Source organism: Mauremys reevesii, linkage group 13 (assembly GCF_016161935.1).
Source record: "Mauremys reevesii isolate NIE-2019 linkage group 13, ASM1616193v1, whole genome shotgun sequence".
Classification (NCBI taxonomy): Eukaryota; Metazoa; Chordata; order Testudines; family Geoemydidae; genus Mauremys; species Mauremys reevesii.
The window spans coordinates 15,177,331-15,200,367 of NC_052635.1; the positions used below are offsets into that span (position 1 = coordinate 15,177,331).

A 23,037-nucleotide genomic window follows, 5' to 3' on the forward strand; every position below is an offset into this window, starting at 1 on the left:
TCTCTTTATTAAGAACAGACATTTATTTTTCTATTTATTTTGGCATTTATATTTACCAATCACAATCATGTACATGACTCACTGACATTTGACTCCATCATTACTATTACTATTAGACTTGGAACCACATTTATTTTTGTATGAATTTTAAGCTATTTTACAGATATAACTAAATATACAATTTGAAAATAAGCAACCTTAATCTGCACAGTGTTGAAAGTTATGTGTTTAGCTATTTTTTTCTTTTTTCAAACTGGCACTGCTAAGGTGAGTACAAGCAAAAGTTGCTTTCTAAAAGATAGTTATTTGATTGTATCACTTTAAATAATGAATGACAAAGCACAATAGGGTGATAAAAGTAAAAATGATAATTACTCCATCCAGGAAAGGTCAGGCATTTAAGCATAAGAGAGAAACAAAACTATGATATGCCCAGACCAGTCAAAAAACTAAAATAATAGGATTGTAACCCCTAATTAACTCTGAAAGAATAAAATTGCAGGGAATGCATTGCACATGTCATAGAATCACAGAATCACAGGGTTAGAAGGGATCGCTGTCTATACCTACATCCCGGTTATTAATAAAGATGTTAAACAACACAGGACCCAGAACAGATCCCTGTGGAATCTCACTTGAGTCCTCCCTCTAGTCTGACATAATTCCATTAATAATTACTCTTTGTTTGTGGTGGTTTAACTAATTATGTGTCCACCATTAATGGTAGGTCCACCAAGCCCACATGTCTATAGCTTACTTATCTGTGTCAAAACCCTTGCTGAAGTCCAGGTATATTATATCCACTGCATTCCCCCATCCACCAAATCAGTTACCCTGTCAAAGAAGGAAATCAAGCTGATTTGGCATGACTGGTTCCTGGTAAATCCAGGCTGGTTGCTAGTGCTCACCCCTTCATCCTCCAGGTATCCACAAATTGAATGTTTTATAAGTTGCTCTAGGAACATCCCAGGTACTGAGATCAGTGTGACTGGTCTGTAGTTCCCAAGCTCCTCCTTTCCCCCCTTTTTAAAGATGGGCACTACATTAGCCCTTCTCTGGTCTTCTGGGAATTTTCCTTCCATCCATGAATTTGTAAATATTTTTTGCCAGTGGCTCTGAGATTTCTTCAGCTAATTCCTTTAGTATAGCATCCAGCCCCTGTGATTTGAATTCATTGTTTTTGTTTTTTGCAATGTAGATGTACCCCCGGAGTCCTTTAAACATATCAGCCTGTGATAAGTGTAGGGATGATCTTTTAATCTGTATCTTAAAATGTGGCTTATGTATTGGATTTCTGTGAGGCTATCAGAGGGCAGCAGACAGTTACAGCACACTCATCCACAGGGAGACACAATAATGAATGACAAATCAGTAAGGCCAAGTGGGTCTAATTAGCCAAAAAAGCAAAGTTTTAGCTATGGTCTCCCACAGTATTCTTGCCAGCAAGTTAAAGAAGTATGGGTTGGATGAATGGACTATAAGGTGGATAGAAAGCTGGCTAAATTGTCGGGCTCAAAGGGTAGTGATCAACAACTCAATGTCTAGTTGGCAGCCGGTATCAAGTGGAGTGCCCCAGGGGTCAGTCCTGGGGTCAGTTTTGTTCAACATCTTTATTAATGATCTGGATGATGGGATGAATTGCACCCTCAGCAAGTTTGCAGATGACACTAAGCTGTGGGGAGAGGTAGATATGCTGAAGGGTAGGGATGGGGTCCAGAGTGTCCTAGACAAATGAACAAGAAGAAATCATCTCAATTTGCAGTGGGGGAAGTCTAGGTTGGGTATTAGGAAACACTATTTCACTAGGAGGATGGTGAAGCACTGGAATGGGGTACCTAGGGAGGTGGTGGAATATCCATCCTTAGAGGTTTTGAAGGCCCAGCTTGACAAAGCCCTGGCTGGGATGATTTAGTTGGTGTTGGTCCTGCTTTGAGCAGGGGGTTGGAGTAGATGACCTGCTGAGGTCTCCTCCAACCCTAATATTCTATGATCCTATAAAAAACTGTCAGAGAGGTTTCCTTATAAAATCTCCACAGTCAAAGAGAAAAGGAACAAAGAATATTTTTAAACTAAAGGTCTTAGTATTTTATATTTTAAATGCATAGTGTTTTCTTTTTCTTCTTCTGTATCTTCGATAACTAGTTCTAACCATTTTAAGTCTCCGGAAAAATCATGGAACAGGTCCTCAAGGAATCAATTCTGAACCACTTAAAGGAGGGGAAAGTGATCAGGAACAGTCAGCATGGATTCACCAAGGGCAAGTCATGCCTGACTAACCTAATTGCCTTCTATGATGAGATAACCAGCTCTGTGGATGAGGGGAAAGCAGTGGATGTGCTATTTCTTGACTTTAGCAAAGCTTTTGATACAGTCTCCCACAGTATTCTTGCCAGCAAGTTAAATCAGTATGGGCTGGATGAATGGACAGTAAGGTGGATAGAAAACTGGCTAGATGGTCAGGCTCAATGGGCAGTGATCAATGGTTCCATGTCTAGCTGGCAGCCGGTATCAAGTGGAGTGCCCCAAGGGTCAGTGCTGCGGCCGGTTTTATTCAATATCTTCATTAACGATCTAGAGGATGGTGTGGATTGCACCCTTAGCAAGTTTGCAGATGACACTAAACTGGGAGGAGTGGTTGAAACGCTGGAGGGTAGGGATAGGATACAGAGGGACCTAGACAAATTAGAGGATTGGGCCAAAAGAAATATGATGAGGTTCAACAAGAACAAGTGCAGAGTCCTGCACTTAGGATGGAAGAATCCCATGCACTGCTACAGACTAGGGACTGAATGGCTGGGCATCAGTTCTGCAGAAAAGGACCTAGGCGTTATGGTGGACGAAAAGCTGAATATGAGTCAACAGTGTGCCCTTGTTGCCAAGAAGGCTAATGGCATTTTGGGTTGTATAAGTAGGGGCAATTCCAGCAGATCGAGGGATGTGATCATTCCCCTCTACTCAGCACTGGTGAGGCCTCATTTGGAGTACTGTGTCCAGTTTTGGGCCCCACACTACAAGAAGGATGTGGATAAATTGGAGAGAGTCCAGCGGAGGGCAACAAAAATGATTAGGGGGCTGGAGCACATGACTTATGAGGAGAGGCTGAGGGAACTGGGATTGTTTAGTCTGCAGAAGAGAAGAATGAGGGGGGGATTTGATAGCTGCTTTCAACTACCTGAAAGGGGGTTCCAAAGTGGATGGATCTAGACTGTTCTCAGTGGTAGAAGATGACAGAACAAGGAGTAATGGTCTCAAGTTGCAGAGGGGGAGGTTTAGGTTGGACATTAGGAAAAACTTTTTCACTATGAGGGTGGTGAAGAACTGGAATGGGTTACCTAGGGAGGTGGTGGAATCTCCTTCCTTAGAGGTTTTTAAGGTCAGGCTTGACAAAGCCCTGGCTGGGATGATTTAGTTGGGTTTGGTCCTGCTTTGAGCAGGGGGTTGGACTAGATGACCTCCTGAGTTCCCTTTGAACCCTGAGATTCTATGATTCTATGATACTCTCTTGTCCCATTTATTCCAAACAACATTTGTTTCTGTACTGTCCTCTTAAGTGTGTCTAACTTAGCATGTCCCATCACACCTGCAGGGTGGTCAGTGATTCCTGTATACAGGGTAGTGTACCTACTCCTGCACCAAGAGGGAAAGAATTGCACAAGATTCCACTCCAAAACAGGGAAGGGCAAGGGGCCCAACATAGGAGAAGTGTGCTTTTGTATGGTGACAAATGTCATTGCCTTGTTGTCACCTCTCTTCACCTTGGAAGAAGGCCCACATGAGCCATCTCCCACTATCCATGCTAGTTACTTGCTCTCCTGCTCTCCTTGTTTCAAACATGTCCCTTGCCATCCACCTTGTGTGTAACTTTCTGCAGTACTGCGAGTTGGGTAGAGGGAGGCAATTCTGTGTGGCAGAGGATTTAGATACTTCACAATGAGGAACAAACCTACAACGTTTCAAAATATTCCATGGGAGGGAATGGAGCGTAGCTCAGGAGCAGTCTGCTGGGAGGGCTGCTCCAGACCTGTGTACTCTCAGAATCCTGGACCCCCTGCTCCAGGGGGAATCTGCATGATAGGTGCAAAGAACCTGGGCCACTGAGGAGTGGTGAGCCAGGACTTCCAGGCTGTCATCTCCCTGTTTTCCAACCAGGCAGGATACCTGTGGAGCCAGGACTCTGAAAGGCTGGCAGCACAGGTGCTAAGTACTAGGTCATGACACCACTTTCTGAAATTAGGCCTGGCTGCCCCTTCGTCTGTACAGAAGGGTGGCCGAATCAAATTTAATGGCATTGCACCCATGCCACCAGAACAGCTGTACCAATTTACTACAGGACCATTGCTTAAAAGTAGTTCGGCCATGCCCCTTCTCTGACAGCCATGTGGACTATGCAATATTGAGCAAGTGCAAAAACTTTTTTGGGGGGGTCACTCTCCCCATTCCCGCCAACTGGCACCACTGGCCCAAATCCCAGATTTAGACTCACTGAGATTCATAAATCTCCTGTTCAGCACCTACATTTTTTTGTAGCAAAAGTTCCCTTAGTGCATATATTTCTGTCTCTGGGCATGTGCACAGCTACCTCACTCTGAGTATCAGATGCCTGTGCCCCAGAGTGATGCAAAACCCAGCGGAAGACAGGTGTTCCTCTGCTTAACTCACCTGCAGGGCAAAATCCAGCAGGTGCACTCTGAGCTTGCCAAACACCACACAAAATATCCCCTAGGAGTAGGAACTCAACTGCTTCCCTCCTCACTTTTAGTCCAGTGGTTCAGGGAGTCACCTGGGATGTGAGAGAGCCCTGTTTAAGTACCTGCTCTGCCTGAGGGAGAAGGGATTTGCACAGGGCTCTGCTACCTCTTGTATGAGTGTCCTAACCACTATAGCATGGGCTGATCTAGGGAATCCTCAATCTCAATTGTTGAAGCTGTTTCACTTTGGATAAATAAAGTGGGTGAGGGGGAAGTAGAGTGAGAGAGAATAACTCTATAGCCCGGTGGCTTGAACGCGTACCCCTTGCTTCCCTGACAAAGTATTCATCCAGAATGGAACCACTTTAGGCAGGGACCCCCTGCCTCATAATGTCCCATAGCTCAGTCGTTATGGCACTCACCTGAGAGATGCAGATCCCTTCTTCTCCTCTGAGGTGAGTACCCTAACTCTGGGGTCAACAAGTATGAGTGAGGCTCAACTCCTCCCCACCCCAACAGCTAGCATGAAATGCCTTAGGTGGTGGACTCCAGGTGAGGGCTCACAGCCGATAATCTTAATCTGAGGTGGGCACCGAACTCCTCGGCTTAACGGGATCAGTGTTTCTGACATGCTCTCCCACTGGCTATCTTAATGGGCTGGCTTTTGTGGATCCCATTCTGAGGCCTCTCGCTCTCCCCATTCAGGCTTTGTGAATCCCAGTGATTTGTCAGGTGCCTAAAATTGAGGTGTGGTGATGCTCAGCCTCACGATGACGATGTCCCTTTTTCAATCTAGCTCCAGGAGCCTCAAGGCCTAGCTCATTCAGCAGCATGTTGAGGAGGTGGGTTAGCAAGCTGGCAGGAAGCCAGGAAGTTCTGAAAGTTGCGGGCTTTCCCCATGTGTGTTTATTTTGACAACAGTGGCAAACTTCAGCAAAACACATCTCTCATCAGAATTTTAACAACCAGCTCTAGCAGTTCCCCATGCGCTGTGGATGCCATTGCTTGCTCATTACGACTTGCAATCCTGTATCGTTGGGTTAATAACAATACAAGAGCTACCCAGTAGATAATGGACTGGCCCAACAGCTACTCAGCATGATATATGCTGTGACTCAGCATCTACTCGGGGCTAGGGGGGAACAGTGCACAAGTGCATCCTGAATTCTGTTAACCACATCCCTGCAACCGCACTGTCTCCAGCTGGCAGACACTGATGAATCTGAGTCTGCTTTTCCAACGGCATCTTTTGACCACAACAACTGTTTCCACCTTTGGACATAACTAACTGTATCAGAAGGGCAGTTGGGGAACCTGAGCCATCATCACTTTTGGTTGTAGCAGGAGAGAAATGTTATTACTAGCGTTTGCCTTTTGTTTTGTTTTTTAAATCTGAACCTGATACACCACCAACCATACTCCCTCTCTTCTTATTTATATTTGGAGCGTGGAACCTCTGAACCACCAAGCTCCATGTTAGCTTATTTTCTTTTACATTTCCAGGCTGAGATTCTGTAGGATTTGGGCTCCTAACTCCCTTAGACTCCTTTGCAATTCCCACTCGATATCCCAATGGAGCTATACTAAATGTTCCTTTTCTCTGAAACAGACACAGGAAGAAGAAGAAAAAAACCATTAGAGGTGACTTGATCTTCCCATCTGTGCACTCCCTGAAGAGTTCATTTGCCACTGAAGGAAGAATTCACATCACCAGGAGCTCTACGGGGAAACCTGGGAGAAGCTATGGAGAGATCTCAACTGAAAAAGGTAATTTATTTGTTGTACAGAAACTTGTTTTGTTCAATCCAGAGTAGATTTCTTTCAGTTTAACAAAGTTCATCACAATTTTTGGATTTGTTTTGACCCAGTTTCTCAGAAATTCCAGTGAGACAAAAAATAAGACATTCATCCAGCTCTACTTCTGACTTTGGCTGAGGTTTCTAGGTACAGCAACCATACACATATAAAGAGTGAATGCTGGGTAACCTCTGAGGGACCAGTGATATCTGCACCCAGACCCTACATCTCCACTCCCTGGCAGCCTTTGGAGAGAGGAGATATTTTATTGGCATTTTATTTTTGGCAGGATGATGTACGTGTCCGGCTTTCCCATGAGCTCTCGGAGGGTGAGAAAGAAGCCACTGGGAACAGAAAGGCGAAAGTCCTGGATTGCCTCAAGAGCCTTGGCATTGCCTGTGCTGAGGTAGGGACCTATGCTCCCCATAGTGCTAAGGAGAACAATCTAGCATGTTAGCCATGTGGATGGTGACTGAGATGCCTGGTACAGGGGGAGGAAATGCCTCCAAAATCCTCCCCCATGGAGATAGTCTCCTTGAAATACAACATTCCCAAAGTACCAGGGGGCAACCAATGGACACAGACATACAAACCTTATGACTTTTGGCAGGGTTCAGACTTGGGGGCTTTCAGTTCTAGAAGCACAAGCTCCTACCTCTCCGGCTAAAGGAGTAACACCCTTAGAATGCAGTAAGGGGCTTGCTGGGGCTAACCTTTAGAGGGCTCCATGTGCACATGAATTCAGTCAGTGCTTACTATAGCCCCTTTGCAGTGTGTCTGTATATACTGCTGTGATTTTGAAGCCAGACAAAGCCTGCAGCAGAGAACAGAGGGGAAGGGGGTATTAGAACCGTCACTGTAGTGCACAGCTTGCATTCAAACAGTGGTTCTCAACCCCCAACCCAGATAACACATAGAGAGCTGCATATGTGGCCCACAATGGTAAATAGGTTGAGAAACAATGCCTTAGAGGGATAGAGAATCGAGTGAGTTATTGATACTCGTCTGACTTAGTATTAATATCAGTAATGAATAGTGACTGTGTAACATACTTCCTACATGTACGACAGCCCCATCTGCTCGTTGAACTGCACAGAGGGTAAAAGCCAACTCCTGCTACCCGCCCCCGGTGATTACTCTGTTAACTGGCATGGTGGAGACATGTGAGGAATTTCCCAGAATTGTTACCCATCATTGAAAAGTGATGGTCCTTGGAGGGATGCAAACTCCTGTGGACTTGACATATTTGGGAACATCTCCCCTCTGAGGCTTTGCAAATGTCAGCCTCGGAGTCTTCCACTGCTTCCTCCTCACAATATTCTTCCTTCAGCACTAAGGAAAGTGACCTGGGTGTTTTGATGCTCAAGGTTCAGTCTCCACTGGTGACTCACTCATCACTAATCTTGTTAGTGCATTAGTACTACAGCGGGCTGACTTTACATTCAACACATTTTAATGAAAAAATGCTATTTTGTGAACACAGAAATGTCCATTTTTAACAAAAAAAAAACCAAAAGTTTTTGAAATATAGAGCACCTAAAATTTTACTGGAGAGTAGACAGGTGATGGGGTGATCGTTTTGTGGGTTTCATGTTTTGGACAGACACCACCCCTTAAATTTTTGATGAACAATTTGGTCCCTCCAGAAAAAGAAAGTAAATTTATATAGGAATAAAAATCATTTCTTGAGCAGCTGCATTTCATACATTACGTTTCGGACACAAAGACTAGTCCTCCTACATTACACATATTTGTTCAGATAAACACACTCATTCCCGTGAATCATGGAGAGTAAGGGGCATGAACACGGAGCACAGTACAGAGCACTAGTAAGTTTGAGCCCTATTTCAAGTCCAATGGAAATCAAAGGGAGTTAGGCACCTAAATTGCTTAGGTGCTTTTGAAATGCCCTCTAGGCCCTTACCTGAATCCCTTTGAAAATTCCGGTCCTGGTCTGAATGTTGGTGCATAGGATTTTAAGCACAAAGGCCCAGAGGTTCAAAGAGCCCTAAGGGATTACTGTGCTGCCATGGTGTGATTATGGTTGAAAATGCAGATAAGATGCATTTGCTCTTGGCTCAGGATGGGACACAGGTCACTGGGCACTCAATAAGGAGGCTTCCTAACATCAGGCAAACAAGTCTTGGAACTTGAGGCTTTCTCTCTGAATTTCTTGAATGGATCTGTACCAAGAGCTACATAACAGAGAGATCACTCAGCATTCCTAGTTCATTTGTCATTTCCTCTTTTCCTCTCCCAGGTTAACACACCCAATATTGCCGTGCTAGGATCAGGCGGAGGTCTGCGGGCCATGATAGCCTTTCTGGGAACCTTGGTGGAGCTGAAGAATCAGGGCCTGTTGGACGCTGTCATGTATCTGTGTGGGGTATCGGGTTCCACCTGGTAGGTGCATGTCAGTAGAAGGGAGAATATACCAATATTTCCCAGCTCGTGGTCACTGGGGCATTCTTATTATTAATTAGCTCTGTACATTTTCAAGGCATTATGAGTGAGATTTTCAGAAGCACCTAGGTGTATGCCTACACTGCAATCAGGGGCTATGATGTAACAGGCATAGACATACCTGAGCTAGCTTTAACCTTGCTAGCTGGGGAAGCAATAGCAGTGAAGCTCTGGTGCTACAACATGGACTGTCCCAGCCTGCTTTAAACCCTGAGTCCGTACCCACGCAGCTCACCCACAGTGACATCCATGCTGATGCAGCTTCACTGCAATTGGCACTCAAGCTAGCTTGATCAAAGCTAGCACAGGTCTGTCTACACATGCTGCTGTCACACCTCTGAGTGCAGCGCAGACACACCCTCAATGACTCACCCTTTGACTTGCAATGAGATTTGTGTTCGTAAGTCACTTTTGGAAATCCCACCTTTACGTAGGCAGGAAATGGGTGAGAAATGAAACAGAGGTGAAGTGACACATGCAAGGTCACACAGCAGGTCAGTGGCAGAGCTGGGTCTAGAACGTAAGTGTCTTGAGCCTTAACCCAGTGCCTGCTCACTGGGCATCTGCCTCCTGGCCAGGCATGGAGATCTGTTGCTGGGGACTCAAGGTTCTGGGTGACATGGTTAGAAGATGCAGGGACATTCTGGGCAGACTCAAGAGCTGGAGAAGCGAGGCTCAGTGGAGACTAGAGAAGCGACGTTTACAGCAACCAAGGTGACAGAGGATAGGCTTCCAGCATTGGGAACAGTGAGAAAAGGGCAATCTGAGGGGCTTGTTAAGGGTTTGGGGTTCATTGGGGTTTACCAAGAGATGGAGAATACACAGAGGGAAGGACAGGGAAGAGTGAAACAGGTCTCCTGCATTGGCACTTTGGAGGAAGGAAGTAGAGTCAAGTTGTCCATGGAGGAAGAGATGGGTACGAAAAATCTTCTGACACATCTAGCTGATCAGCCAGGGCCAGAATCAGTTTCTGTGCCTGCTGCATAGCACCTCACTCTGAGAGTCACCCCATCGGGGCGAGTGAAGGGGGCAGAAAATGAGACAGGTGAGTGAGGGCGGCCTAGTGAAATGGGTAGTGTGTGTGTGTGTTACCATTGTCCTCTGCTGGGTGAGATCTTAATTGCTTCTCCCCATGTCATACACTCTGTACTGCCATGTACTTTCCCCATTGGCTCAAGAAGGGCCCAGGGGTCTCGTCATACTTATAATGGCCAGATTAGTGCGCTCACCACCACCCTCTTCTGGGTAGAATCAGAATTGCTTAGCGTGGATCATAAGTCCTAGAGAAGCAGATAATGGAGTTTCTCCATAGCTCAGAGTGGCAGGGACCTTGGCTTTCAGCAGACGATCTTAGCTCTATCCCTGTTATTGCCAAAAATTTCCCAGTGGACATGGTGACAGACAGCCGTGGATGAAGTCCTTGTTAAGTCACAGATTTGTTACAATGCCAGGATGATAATTAGAATCCCCTTCATGAAAAATAAAAGGTATGAAGATTAAAAGGGGGAGGGGAAACTACCCATCCTATTCCCTCAGTCTCAGTCATATCTGTTCTGGTTCATTGAAAGGTGCATGTCTTTCCTCTACCAAGAGAAGGACTGGACAGAGAAAGTGCAGGTCTTGGAAGAACGCCTGCGTGATACACTTTCCAAACCTTCATGTGATATTCAAGAGCAATTTGCTATTGCGACACAGGCGGCTGAAGATGAACTCTTCTCTCTGACTGATGTCTGGGCATCTTTCTTTGTCTATCCTACATTGAAGCTGGTGGGTTGCTGTGTAAATCCAGAGTGGTTCCAGTGAAAAATCACTGGATTTACTTAATATATTCCTTTGTTTTTGTTTCCCTCTCACACGCTCTCTCCAAGTACTTGGGATTCAGGAGCAAAAGAGTGGAAGCATACTAACTCCTGCTAATATTTTAAAGAATGAGGAGTACCTGTGGCACTTTAGAGACTAACACATTTCTTTGGGCATAAGCTTTTGTGGGTTAAAACCCACTTCATTGGATGCATGCAGTGGAAAATACAGTAGGAAGATATATATACAAAGAGAACATGAAAAAATGGGGATTGCCATACAAACTAAAATGAGACTAATCAATTGAGGTGGGCTATTATCAGCAGGAGAAAAAAACTTTTGTAGTGATAATCAGGATGGCCCATTTCCAACAGTTGACAAGAAGGTGTGAGTAACAGTAAGGGAAAAATTAGCATAGGGAAATAATTTTTACTTTGTGTAATGACCCATCTTCTCCCATCCTTTAATCAAGCCTAATTTAATAGTGTCCAGTTTGCAAATTAATTCAAATTCTTCAGTTATTCAGCTTATCAGAGTCTGAAGAATACCCAGATGTCACCTACTCCAGGACAGACCCAACAAAGAAAGTAACAGAAGGCCACAAGCCGTCAGCTTCAGCCTCCAACTAAAACCTCTCTAGCACATCATCAAGGATCTACAACCTATCCTGAAGGATGTTCCCTCACTCTCACAGATCTTGGGAGACTGGCCAGTCCTCACTTACAGATAGCCCCCGATCCTGAAGAAAATACTTACCAGCAACGACACACCACACAACAAAAACACTAACCCAGGAACCTATCCTTGCAACAAAGCCCGTTGCCATCTCTGTCCACATATCTATTCAAGGGACACCATCATAGGACCTAATCACATCAGCCACACCATCTGGGGCTCGTTCACCTGCACATGTACCACTGTGATATATGCCATGATGTGCCAGCGATGCCCCCTGCCATGTATGCTGGCCAAACCAGACAGTCTCTACGCAAAAGAATAAATTAACACAAATCAGGCATCAAGAATTATAACATACAAAAACCAGTCAGAGAACACTTCAACCTCCCTGGTCACTCAATTACAGACTTAAAAGTTGCAATTCTCCAACAAACAAAAAACTTCAAAAAAAAAAAGACTCCAAACAGAAACTGCAGAATTGTAACATTTTTCCATGTTCTCTTTGTATATATATCTTCCTACTATATTTTCCACTGCATGCATTCAATGAAGTGGGTTTTAGCCCACAAAAGCTTATGCCCAAATAAATTTATTAGTCTTTAAGCTGCCACAAGTACTCCTCATTGTTTTTGCTGATACAGACTAACACGGCTACCACTCTGAAATATTTTAAAGCTATCTAAATCCTTTGGCAACTTTATATATTTCAGTCTCTTACCATGAGCTCTCTAAGATGACTGTGGTATCTGAACATTTCTAAAGTGAGGACTTCAAGACTGTTGAAGGGTTTTGGATATCACTTTTCTCTTAAAACTAGTGGGAATTTGGCCTCCAAAACCCTTAGGTTGTTTTGAAAATCTCAACCTAGCATCTGATTCCAAAATCCTCCTCTCTCTAGAATATGAATTGATAACAGGGAGCTAAAAGGTATGAAAATCTCAATCACGGTCTTGAATTTTTAATAATGGTCTCTTCAATCTAGCAGAGAAAAGCTTTAACATGATTCTATAGCTGGAAGTTGAAGTTAGAGAAATTCAGACTGGAAAGAAGGTGTATTTTTGTCAGTGAGAGTAATTAACTATTGATACAACTTATCAAGGGTTGCGGTAGATTCTTCATTGCTGATAATTTTTAAATAAGTATTGGATGTTTCTCTAAAAGATTATTCAATCCAAAACTATTTTTGGTAGATTTCAGGTCATTTTTAAGGTTTTGTTTGTTTTGTTTTTTTGTTTTTGTTTTGTTTTTTACTTTTTCAAATGAAATACCATTTCAAAACAAAAAAAAGTTGAAACGTTTCATTTCAAAGTAGCCGAAATAAACAATTTAAAATTTTTCATAATTTTTTTCTCAGATGAAAGAATTCACCAAATTTGACCTGAATTCACAAATAATGTCAATGCTCTGAAAATGAATTTTTCATTGAATTTACTATTCTCTAAAAGTTTTTTGCCTGGCTTTGCTGCTCCCTAATTGCTATTAATTTTGATGGAACTCAGGCTCTGTCTCCACTGGAGCTGAAAGTGTAATTCCCAGCTGGAGGAGACACACTCACATGAGTTCTGATGGAGACCCTAGGTACGACCCAGTGGGGTTACCCCTCCCTCTGCTCCTGCCGCTGCAGCTACATCAATATTCATACTGTGCTAATGCGGCTATGTCTCCTTGAGCTAGTAATCTGACCTTCCTTCTCCAGGATAGATATATCCTAAAGCTCTTACCTTGCTTAAAGCAATAAAGAATCCTGTGGCACCTTATAGACTAACAGACGTTCTGCAGCATGAGCTTTCGTGGGTGAATACCCACTTCTTCAGATGCAAGCTACATCAATATTCATACTGTGCTAATGCGGCTATGTCTCCTTGAGACTTGCATCTGAAGAAGTGGGTATTCACCCACGAAAGCTCATGCTGCAGAACGTCTGTTAGTCTATAAGGTGCCACAGGATTCTTTATTGCTTTTACAGATCCAGACTAACACGGCTACCCCTCTGATACTTGATACCTTGCTTAAGTGCTTTTGAAAAGTCCTTTATGTGCTGATCTGCATCTTTAGGTGCCTAAATATTTTTTAAATCTGTGCCTAATTCCTTTAGGCCCATTTGAAAGTCTCCACCATGGACTGTAAATACTCTGTGGTTTGTCCATACAGTGCACACTAGAATGAGGGAACAATGACAAAAATGATGATGGTCTCAACAAAAAGGGTCTTTGTAATTCCTAGCCTGAACTAATTAGTCAGGGACGAATTGCTGGGAACATCACCAAAACTTGTGTCTTTCTGCGCTAATCAATTCTTACCTTTTCAGTATGATGAGACCAAACTATCTGAACATGATTATTCCTCCAAAAATGGGAAAAATCCTTACCCCATCTATGCGGCAATAGAAGCAAACCAATTTCACCAAGCAGGTGAAAACAGCCCAGGTAAAAAAAATGTGTTTTTTTGTTTGTTTTTGCATAAACCTGTCAACTCTCTCTCTCTCTTTTTTTTTTTCAGTTGATTTTTTTTATCAATGACTTTACCAAAATGGTTATTGATGTTCATTTTCCAAAAAAAAACCCCAGGTTTGTCAATAAATGAAAAAATTCCCATAATTGTTTCAGTAGTGACCTTGAAAACGTTTTCAATACAAATGTCTATCATATAAATTTGTGATAGATTGCTCAATAAATTTTAAAAAGGATCAGTTTTGAAAATGAATAGAACTTGGAAAACTTCAGAAAATATTGTGAAATTGTTTGCCTTTTTGATTAGCTCTACAGTTAAATTTATTACTTTTAGATTTGACTCATTTTTTCTTTATACCTTTGGTCTGAGTTGGAGATGGGGGGTTGGAGGGTGGGTGGAGAGGGGCTATGGTTTCCACAAGAGGAATACTGGGATATCCAAGGACAGCACATGCTGACTTAGGAGGGAAACACCAGATGGAGGAGGTCACTATAGAAAATGGCATGAAAATGACTGTGGGAGAAGGAACAGACTGAAAAATTAGGTGGGATTCACTGGTGGAGCAAACAAATTGAGGGGGTGGGGATTGAGAAATTATTTCTATCAGCCAAGAAGGGAACAAGGAACTGGCTCTATCTATATTTCACAGGGACCTGGTTTGAATTCACCCCCCATGAATCTGGCTTTACCAGCCTGGGGGCATTTGTGTGCACTGAAGACTTGGGAAAGAAAATCAAGGATGGGAATTCGCAAAAGAGGGATGAGAAAAATATCTGCTACCTGCAAGGTAAGGTTTGAAGCCGCTTATTCTTAGCTGATTGATAGCTATGTATGTAACCCTTCTGCCAGGTGGAGTTGGCAGTAGCAAGGGCTGGGTTCAATATCCAGGGGTCCCTCTTAACAATATAACACAGAAACTGGCTCAAGCCCCACCCAACAATCTGGGAAAATTACAAAGCACCCCTGGGTGCTTGTAAGAGGCAAAATTTCCCCTCCTGCTGGCACCAAGCCTGTATATAGCAGAGACCTTTTAGTAAAAGGGGAAAGGAGCCCGGCATTAATTTGGGAAAATACCACCACCGTGATTCGAACACATCTAACCATGAGCTAAACTCCCACTCCAGAGTAACTTGGGCATTGTCCTGAGCCTCCGTTTCAAACCTTGCCATGAACAACAACCACTGCCCTCTCCCCCCACCTCACCCTGCTCACAGCTGCTGCCCTTGGTCCCTGGAGACCCAGACTTCAGAGGTGTGTTCACATGAGCTCACCTCCCAGCCGGGGAGAGAGCAGGGTGGGGAATGTGGAGCAATACCTCAGCTGCTGCTGTCGCTGCAACCGGCTCACAGTTGCTGCCCTTCACTCTGTGCCCCTGCTGTCATTCCTCATGCCACAGTTCACTGCACCCCTGCCATTGTCTGCTCTGTCGCCGATGGCCCTGCGCCCTCATCATCTGCCTCCCCACCGTGACCTCTGCGAGTCGGTCTCTTGGGGTTCCACCCGGCTCCCAGTGACTTCAGCAGCTAGTGGGGGAACCTCCCTGCTAGTGCAGACTGGGCCGTCTCTTCCCCCAAAAACTGTCCCCTAGCAGCCCTAAGGCTGAGCACTTGACCTGATTACCAGTGGTTTAGCTATAGTGATCACTTACCAAAACAAAATGCTCTCAACTGAGCCTAATCGGCTCTACATTTAAACAGGGGAGAGGGGCAGGTCAAATGTTGCCTAGGACTCTTAGACAGAGCCCACCCCTCTAAACAGAACCACCTGTCCCCCTCCCACAGCCTCTCCCCACTGGGATCTGGCATCAGAACCCCTGCTTAGCGAGAGCAGTTCAGTTCATTTGGGCTTAACCCCCGCAATAAGGGCAGGCTAAGCACAGTTCTGCTGCCCTTTACTCATACAATCACGACAACAGCATTTCATGACACCTGCATTCAATACTGAAGTGATTTGTAACCCAATACTAGACACAATTGGTCACTTGGGCAGGAAACCTCGGCAGATTAGTGTGTTTATGTCCTGGAACCTTTTCCCTCCAGCTTATCACTAGCTGTTAGGGGAGAGCTAATTCAGACCTTGCTGATAGATAGATAGATAGATAGATAGATAGATAGATAGATAGATAGATAGATAGATATTGCAGGTCCACCCTGTTATTCAAATGCAGCATATTATAGACCTGCTTGGAATGTTTCAACCCTGTAGGTCCCATCCCAGTCTCAGAGCTCTCTTCCCAGCTGCCTGTATCTACCCAGCTTTTCTTCCCCGACATCTTCCTTCTATACCCTCACCCCTATTTCCACCTCACTCATGACATTCACTCACATATAACCGCCTTTGCTCACCCTTAGCCACAATCTCATCTTTTCTTCAACCCAATTAGCTCCTCCTGAAACATGGTTAGCTTTTGTATAGATCCTATCCACAGATCTAAACACACTTTTCAAAAGTTTGATGAGCATCAACATACCCCTTTTACAGAGAGAGAGACTGAGTCATCGAGAGGGGAAATGGCTTTTCTAAGGTCATAAAGGTTGGGAATGGAAGGTAAAGGAATAGAAGTCAGGTCTCTTATGACTAAGCTACTGCCTTGTCACTAGAGCTGGGATTTTCTAAGAAGCCTAGGGAAATTAGGAAGCCCAACTTGCATTGAATTCCAGTGGGATTTGGACACCTACTCCCACAGTCTCCTTTGAAAATCCCAGTGAGGAACATTCCCCTTCCTATTAGTCAATATTCAGTGTTTGCATGTCTTGGACTTTTATATTTATTTATTTGGATTGGGAATTTCCAAAGGGTTTAAAAGGGTTAGGCAATTGTGTCGGCGGGGAGGGGGGATTTTCTAAGGCACAAAGGATAGTTATTTACCCAACTCCCAGACAAATTCCATGGGCTTTGAATTTGTTATTTGTTGAAAGGAGGTAAGTGCTTTAGGAGTATAAGGATCATTTGAAGTCAATGGGTGATGTGTGCTCCTAAGTCAGCTAGGAATTATTTAAAATCCCCTCCCTTATTCACTTTGAAAATTCCAACTTCCTTCCTTCATTCATTCATACAAATTTGTACTATACCAATCAAACACAGCCCATCCTAGACTCTGGGTACCTTTGACAGTACTTCAAAATGCATCTCCTAATGGAAGAGAAATCCAGCAATTAATTATCCCTAGAAAACAAACAGACAAACAAACAAACAAACAAACAACAAACATTCTAACTCTAAGGGTAGTGAAGCTCTGGAACAGGTTTCCAAGGGAGTTTGTGGAGCCCCCATCACTGGAAGTTTTAAAGAAGTTGGACAAACATCTGTTAGGGATAGTCCAGATTTACTCGGTCATGCCTCGGTGAGGGAGGATAGACTAGATGACAGTTCAAGGTTCCTTCCAGCCCTACATTTCTATGATCCTGAAATAACAGTAAGCCTAGCAGGATTTAACACACCCACTGTCAAGACCACCACTGCCTCCTGAGGCTGCCCTGTCTCACCTAGCTCTCAACTCACTACTGGGCAGGAATGTTCCAAAAATTATCAAACACTCTGGGCAGGGACTGTCTTTCTGCCTTGTGTCTGTCCAGTGCCTAGCACAATGGGGTCCTGCTTCATGGCTGGGTCACCTAGGCACTGTGATACTGCACATACCAATACTCATTATTAGGATTGGTCAAAAGTTGGTATTACCATTACGCAGGAAATTTGAACATTAGTTTCTATTCCGAGTCAGGACTAAAACACAAGTGATTTCCATTTCAGGTCAATCAAAATGTTCCATTTCTGTAAAAAAAATCAAAATGTTGCCTTCCTATTTCTACTCTTTAAATGTTATCTGTTATAGTTTCATTTACATTGTATTATACAAGCCAATCAATTTGGAAATGAAAGGTTATTTCAAAATGAAACATTGAAATGTTCTGTTCTGATAAGGTCAACCTACTTCATTTCACATGTATTTTTAAAATGAAATGTTGTTAAAAATCAACAAATTCCCAGGGAAAGTTCAAATTTTGACAAAAGAGTATTTGCTGATGCAAAGAATATTACATTTGAAATTTTTGACCACCTCTACTCACAATAAACTTTTTCAGCTATGGATCAATGTGTGAACAAAGTTGCAAAAACACATAGCCTATGAGAGACTGGCCTGCGAGTGCCTCCTTGACTTTTCTGCTAATGAGGCTCCTATCCAGGCAACTCCTTACGTTATATTAAAGGGAAAGGCCTTGATGCTTTCTTAGCTGCACTATGGTAAATAAGATCTTTTCCTTCTTGTTTTCAGGCTTATGGGGAAGCGCCCTTGGAAGCATGGCTGCAAACAAGAAATATTTAATAGGTACTGACATTTCTGTGTGTTGAAGGCAGGGTCGGGTCATCAGTGGAATCGGAACAGGTTCCAAATGGAGGAGCTACCACACCATTCTTTAGCAATGATTCCAATGCCCGACTCTTTATCACAGTGATACTGTCATGTGTCAAACAGTCACTGTATTAGCAGTAGCCTAAAGTAGCCCATGGGTGTCTGCCAGTTGTGGATGGGTTGGATTTTCAAGGATGCCAAAGGAAACTGAGCACCCAACTCTCATTTTTGCCTTTCATAATCTCCAGCATTCCAGATAATTTCCAGATTATTATAGCTAGGGCTGAGATTTTCTTAACTGATAAGGGGATTTGGATCCTAATTTCCATTAATGTTGATAAGAGTTGGACATCATCTAATCTCATGCTTCAGAGCTTCAGCCAGTCACTGGCAGCAATCAGGAAGGAATTTCTTCCCTTATGCACAATTGTAATCAGTTTTATTATTTATTTATTTATTTATTTTCCCACCACTAAAGATGGGATACAGCTGAGGTAGGTCAATGTTCTGATGTGGTACTGAGAATCCTCTTTCTAGATGCTTGGTTGGTGAGTCATGTTCAGAGTCCAATTGATCACCAGATTTGGGGTCAGGAAAGAATTTCCCCCCAGGTTACACTGGCAGGACCCATGGGGTTTTCTTAACATTTCTCAGCAACATGGGGTGTGGGTCACCTGCTGAGGTTATATGAGCATGTCTCACCTAGTCATTCCCTACCATTGCCAGGACCTCTGCCTCAGGTGCGCCTCAGTCTTTCCTGTTCTCTACCTGTGGCACACAACAGATCAGTCTCCTGAGCAGTGTCTTACTTTAACTGAAATTTCTATGTGAAATTTCATGGCCTCTTGATCTCAAACTATACGAATCCATGAAATTATGAAATTCAACTCCTTTAGGCATCTTTGATTCTCTCAGTTTAGATCAAATCCTGATTTCAATCTTCCATCTGATTTTGCAAAGATTTAGCTTTGGGGCAAATTCTGCCAGTGAAGTCAGTGGAGTTACTTCTGAATAGAGCCACATCAAACATTTTGACTAAACAGTTTTTCACCAGAAAATCATAATAAAAGAAGCTTTGTGGGAATGTGTCAATTCTGATATAATTTTTGATGGAAAATATTCAAAATCCAAAATAGAGCATTTTGTTGTGACTTTATCATTTTATTCAACTTTATCTTTTCATTTGGTTTTAACTTTTATTTATTTTTTTAGCTAGGTAGCTAAAAATATCACATATTACCTTATATTTTGTATTATATATTTATATAATTTTCTATTACCTTATAATGCTTCACTGTTGTTGAAAGAAAACATTTTAGTGGGGTCATTTTGATAATTCTGAATTGAAATATTTCACAATTTCAGTTCTCCAAGATATTTTGATGTTTTGACTTTTCTGAACCAATTTGAGATGAAAACAAATCCCACAGGCTAGAAATTCTGTTTTCTTCTGAGTTACACCAGTTCAAATCATATCAAAATCAGCTTTACATTTTGTAACCCAAATGTGATTTCCTATGGTTAGCATTCTTAGCTGTGAGAAAAGATTTATAACACATGTTCCGTTTTCCGTTGCTAAGACTGTCTTAAGGAAAAATTCCGAAAACTAAGAGAACATCGGAATGCAGAAGGTAAAGCAGGTGGGTCATTGTATTTCTGGAATCATGGGCTGTTTTTTTAAGAACTCACCCTGAGTTTATTTTGACATGACTCCAATGATATGAAGAGAGATAGTTCTGATCTGCACGATGCTGAGCGGCTACATCTACAGTACAGTCCTACCTACCTACCACAGTGTGGACGCAGCATACACTAACAGAAGGAGTTTTTCTGCTAGTTTATGATTAATAGTTCCCCCAACAATATTAGCTAAGTTAACAGAAGCACTCTTCCATCTTCATAGCTGCGTCTACACTGAGGGGTTTTTTTGGGGGGGGGAGGGAGTGGAGTTGGCATAGCGATGTGTGTGGTTTTTTTCACTCCCGTGACCAACACAGGGATACCTTATAAGCATAGATTGAGCCAGAGGGGAATCAAGCCATTTCCATTAATGACATATGTGATTTTTCATGGGTCTCATTCCCCCTTTGTAATGAATGTTAACACTCATAGTCTCTGTTTGACAAATGCTTACCCAGAATGAAATCATCCTGCAAGCTCATATGTGACCTTCTCTACATGGGAAATTTTACCCGTTACCAAGCTATAGGTATACCAGAATAACCCTCATGTGGACACTCTTGTTCTGGTGTAAGTGTGTTTTTCTCACATTAGCTTAAAGCAATTCCAGTGGAGATATACGCTAAACCAAAAAGGCAGAAATAACTCTCTACAAGAAAGTCATAGACTACAAGGCCAGAAGGGACCATTGAGACACAGTAGTCCAACCTCCGGTATAACAAAGGCAAAAGAACTTCCCTAAAATAATTACTAGAGCAGTTCTTTTTAGAAAAAAAAATCCAATCTTGATTTAAAAATTGCCAGAGATGGAGAATGCACCCTGACCCTTGGTAAGTTTTTCCCACGGTTACTTACTCTCACAGTTAAATTTAAATATATATATATATATTTCCAATGTGAATTTGTCTAGCTTCTATGTCCAGCCATTGTATCTTGTTATACTGTTATAAATATCTATAAGTAACTACATGGGGAGCAAATCCCAGATGAATCTAGAAGTTCTCTTATGGCCTGTATTATATGGGAGATCAGAATAGATGATCACAATGATCCTTCTGGCCTGAGAAGCTATGAATAGTAATGAAAGAAAACTGCTCTCCTTCAGATACTACCTCACCCACCTAGTCTCTCTCATATCCTGGGGCCAACATGGATATAACAATACTGCCAACAACCAGGGCCGGCTCCAGGCACCAGCATTCCAAGCTGGTGCTTGGGGCGACATTCTGCAAGGGGTGGCTGCCCCTGTTGTTTTGCCCCCAAGCAGCACACCGAATTGCCGCCGTGGACAGCGGGGGCAGTCCGTGTGCCCTTAGGACAGCAGGCACGTTTCCGCGGTGGCGGCAATTCGGCGGCAGCTTCTACGTTTAGCTGTCCGCGGCCGCTACAGCTAAACATAGAAGCTGCTGCCAAATTGCTGCCGCTGCGGAAACGCACCTGCTGCCCTAAGGGCACACGGACTGCCCCCGCTGTCCGCGGTGGCAATTCGGCACACTGCTTGGGGCAGCGAAAACTGTAGAGCTGGCCCTGCCAACAACAATGAAGTTTAATGAACATTAATTAATTTATTTTTTCAATCACACTAGGCACCTATTTTCAAATGTAGGCATATCAATACCTTAAAAATCCTGGCCAAGTGTCCAGTTCCCATTGGTGCCTTTGAAAGTCTTCACCTTAAGTCATTTGGCTGTGATTTTCAAAGAAGATTAAGAGAGTTAGGTGCCCAAATACCACTGACCTCCAGGGGTACCTAACTCCCTTAGTATTTGTTCTATATCTCAGCTTATGGTCCAGATTTTTAATATTTAGGCATCAAATGGGATTTTCAAAAGCACCTAGGTGATAATCTTACATTGAAATCAATGATTTTGAGGCAACTAGGTACTTCTGAAAATATCACTAGGTACCTAAATACCTCTACAAATCTGGCCCTAACTGACTACCGCAAGGCCAGACAGGGAATCAGTGGGGAGCCAGGAAAAGAGCCCAAATGTTTTTTTCTGATCTCTCTGTGGTGGGAGATTTGCAAGCAGAAGGCATTACAAAGGTGTCCCTGTGAAGTCCAGCTGGTTAGATCTTTTGCAGAAGGAAAATTCTGACATTTCAAAATTTAATCAGAATGAAACCAAACAATTTCAAAATGTTTGGAAAAAATATTTCCAGGTAAATCAAAGTTTTCCCTGTTGATAAAGTGGACACAATTTGTTTTGGTTAAACTTTTTAAAAATGTGACCTTATATTCTATATAAAATAAATATTGGGGGCTAAAATTGAAACACTCCATTCTGATACAGTACATTTTGACCTATCAAAAGACTTTGTTTCAATTATCTTTTCACCAAAAAGAAATGTCATCAAAAGCAGTATGTTCCAAATTTCAACCAAAATTGATACGTTCCAGTTTGTCAAAATCAACATGTTCTCATGGAAGTTTAAATTTTGACTAAATGGCCATTTCTGATGCAGAATGTGCTGTTAGGAAATTTGTAACCAAGTCTACTGTGAAGTCATGAAGTTCAGGCTTCCTTCCCAGCCCTCATCACCAGCCCTAATCCCAAGATTGAATTTGTTAACTTCTACTCTGCACACAGCTTGCTGTATTCAATGGAAGACATTTCCTTAGATAAACCAAGTGTCCAGAACAGGTTGTCTATTGATCCACAGGGGGCTTTGGGTGTCTCCTTAGCATGCCCCAGTCCCAAGCAGTTTTACCCTAAAGCAGAGAGCACTGGAACATGAATAGGAATAACCATTCACTAGTGAGATCCAGCAACTGCAGGATTGGCAGTGTAATCTGAGCTGTGACTTCTTATGGGCTCCATCCACCATTGCAACCCAACTCCACATGGAGTTTCTGAAACTGGGATCCTGAAACTCTTCTAGGAGTTGGCCAGAGTGGAGTTATGGGCGAGGAAGAGAAATTTAAACTTGATGCAAGGGAGAGCTAAGGGAGTTCAAACAGGGTGCTGAATTAATCAGGTGGATAGGTGAGCATGCCTGAATTTTTGATGGCCTGGAGGGTGTGTGAAGTGGTAATCAGAGAGATGGGAATTCAACACTACTAATGGGCTGTTTGTTTGCTTCTTATAGGAGTTCTACAAGGAGTGTTAGCTTCTGTGCCGTTTGTTG

At 43.0% G+C, this 23,037-nt stretch overlaps 1 protein-coding gene across 1 annotated transcript in view; it reads left to right on the forward strand.

Moving 5' to 3' along the window:
- The first annotated feature begins 6,431 nt into the window (after positions 1 to 6,431).
- LOC120380093 (cytosolic phospholipase A2 gamma-like) overlaps positions 6,432 to 23,037 on the forward strand; it is a 32,647-nt gene continuing 16,041 nt past the window's right edge. The window contains exons 1-9 of the mRNA XM_039497589.1: positions 6,432 to 6,455; positions 6,775 to 6,891; positions 8,746 to 8,888; positions 10,517 to 10,715; positions 13,735 to 13,852; positions 14,527 to 14,664; positions 18,151 to 18,204; positions 19,809 to 19,868; positions 22,999 to 23,037. Coding sequence (XP_039353523.1) covers positions 6,432 to 6,455; positions 6,775 to 6,891; positions 8,746 to 8,888; positions 10,517 to 10,715; positions 13,735 to 13,852; positions 14,527 to 14,664; positions 18,151 to 18,204; positions 19,809 to 19,868; positions 22,999 to 23,037 — 892 coding nt within the window. The remainder of the gene's footprint in view (positions 6,456 to 6,774; positions 6,892 to 8,745; positions 8,889 to 10,516; positions 10,716 to 13,734; positions 13,853 to 14,526; positions 14,665 to 18,150; positions 18,205 to 19,808; positions 19,869 to 22,998) is intronic.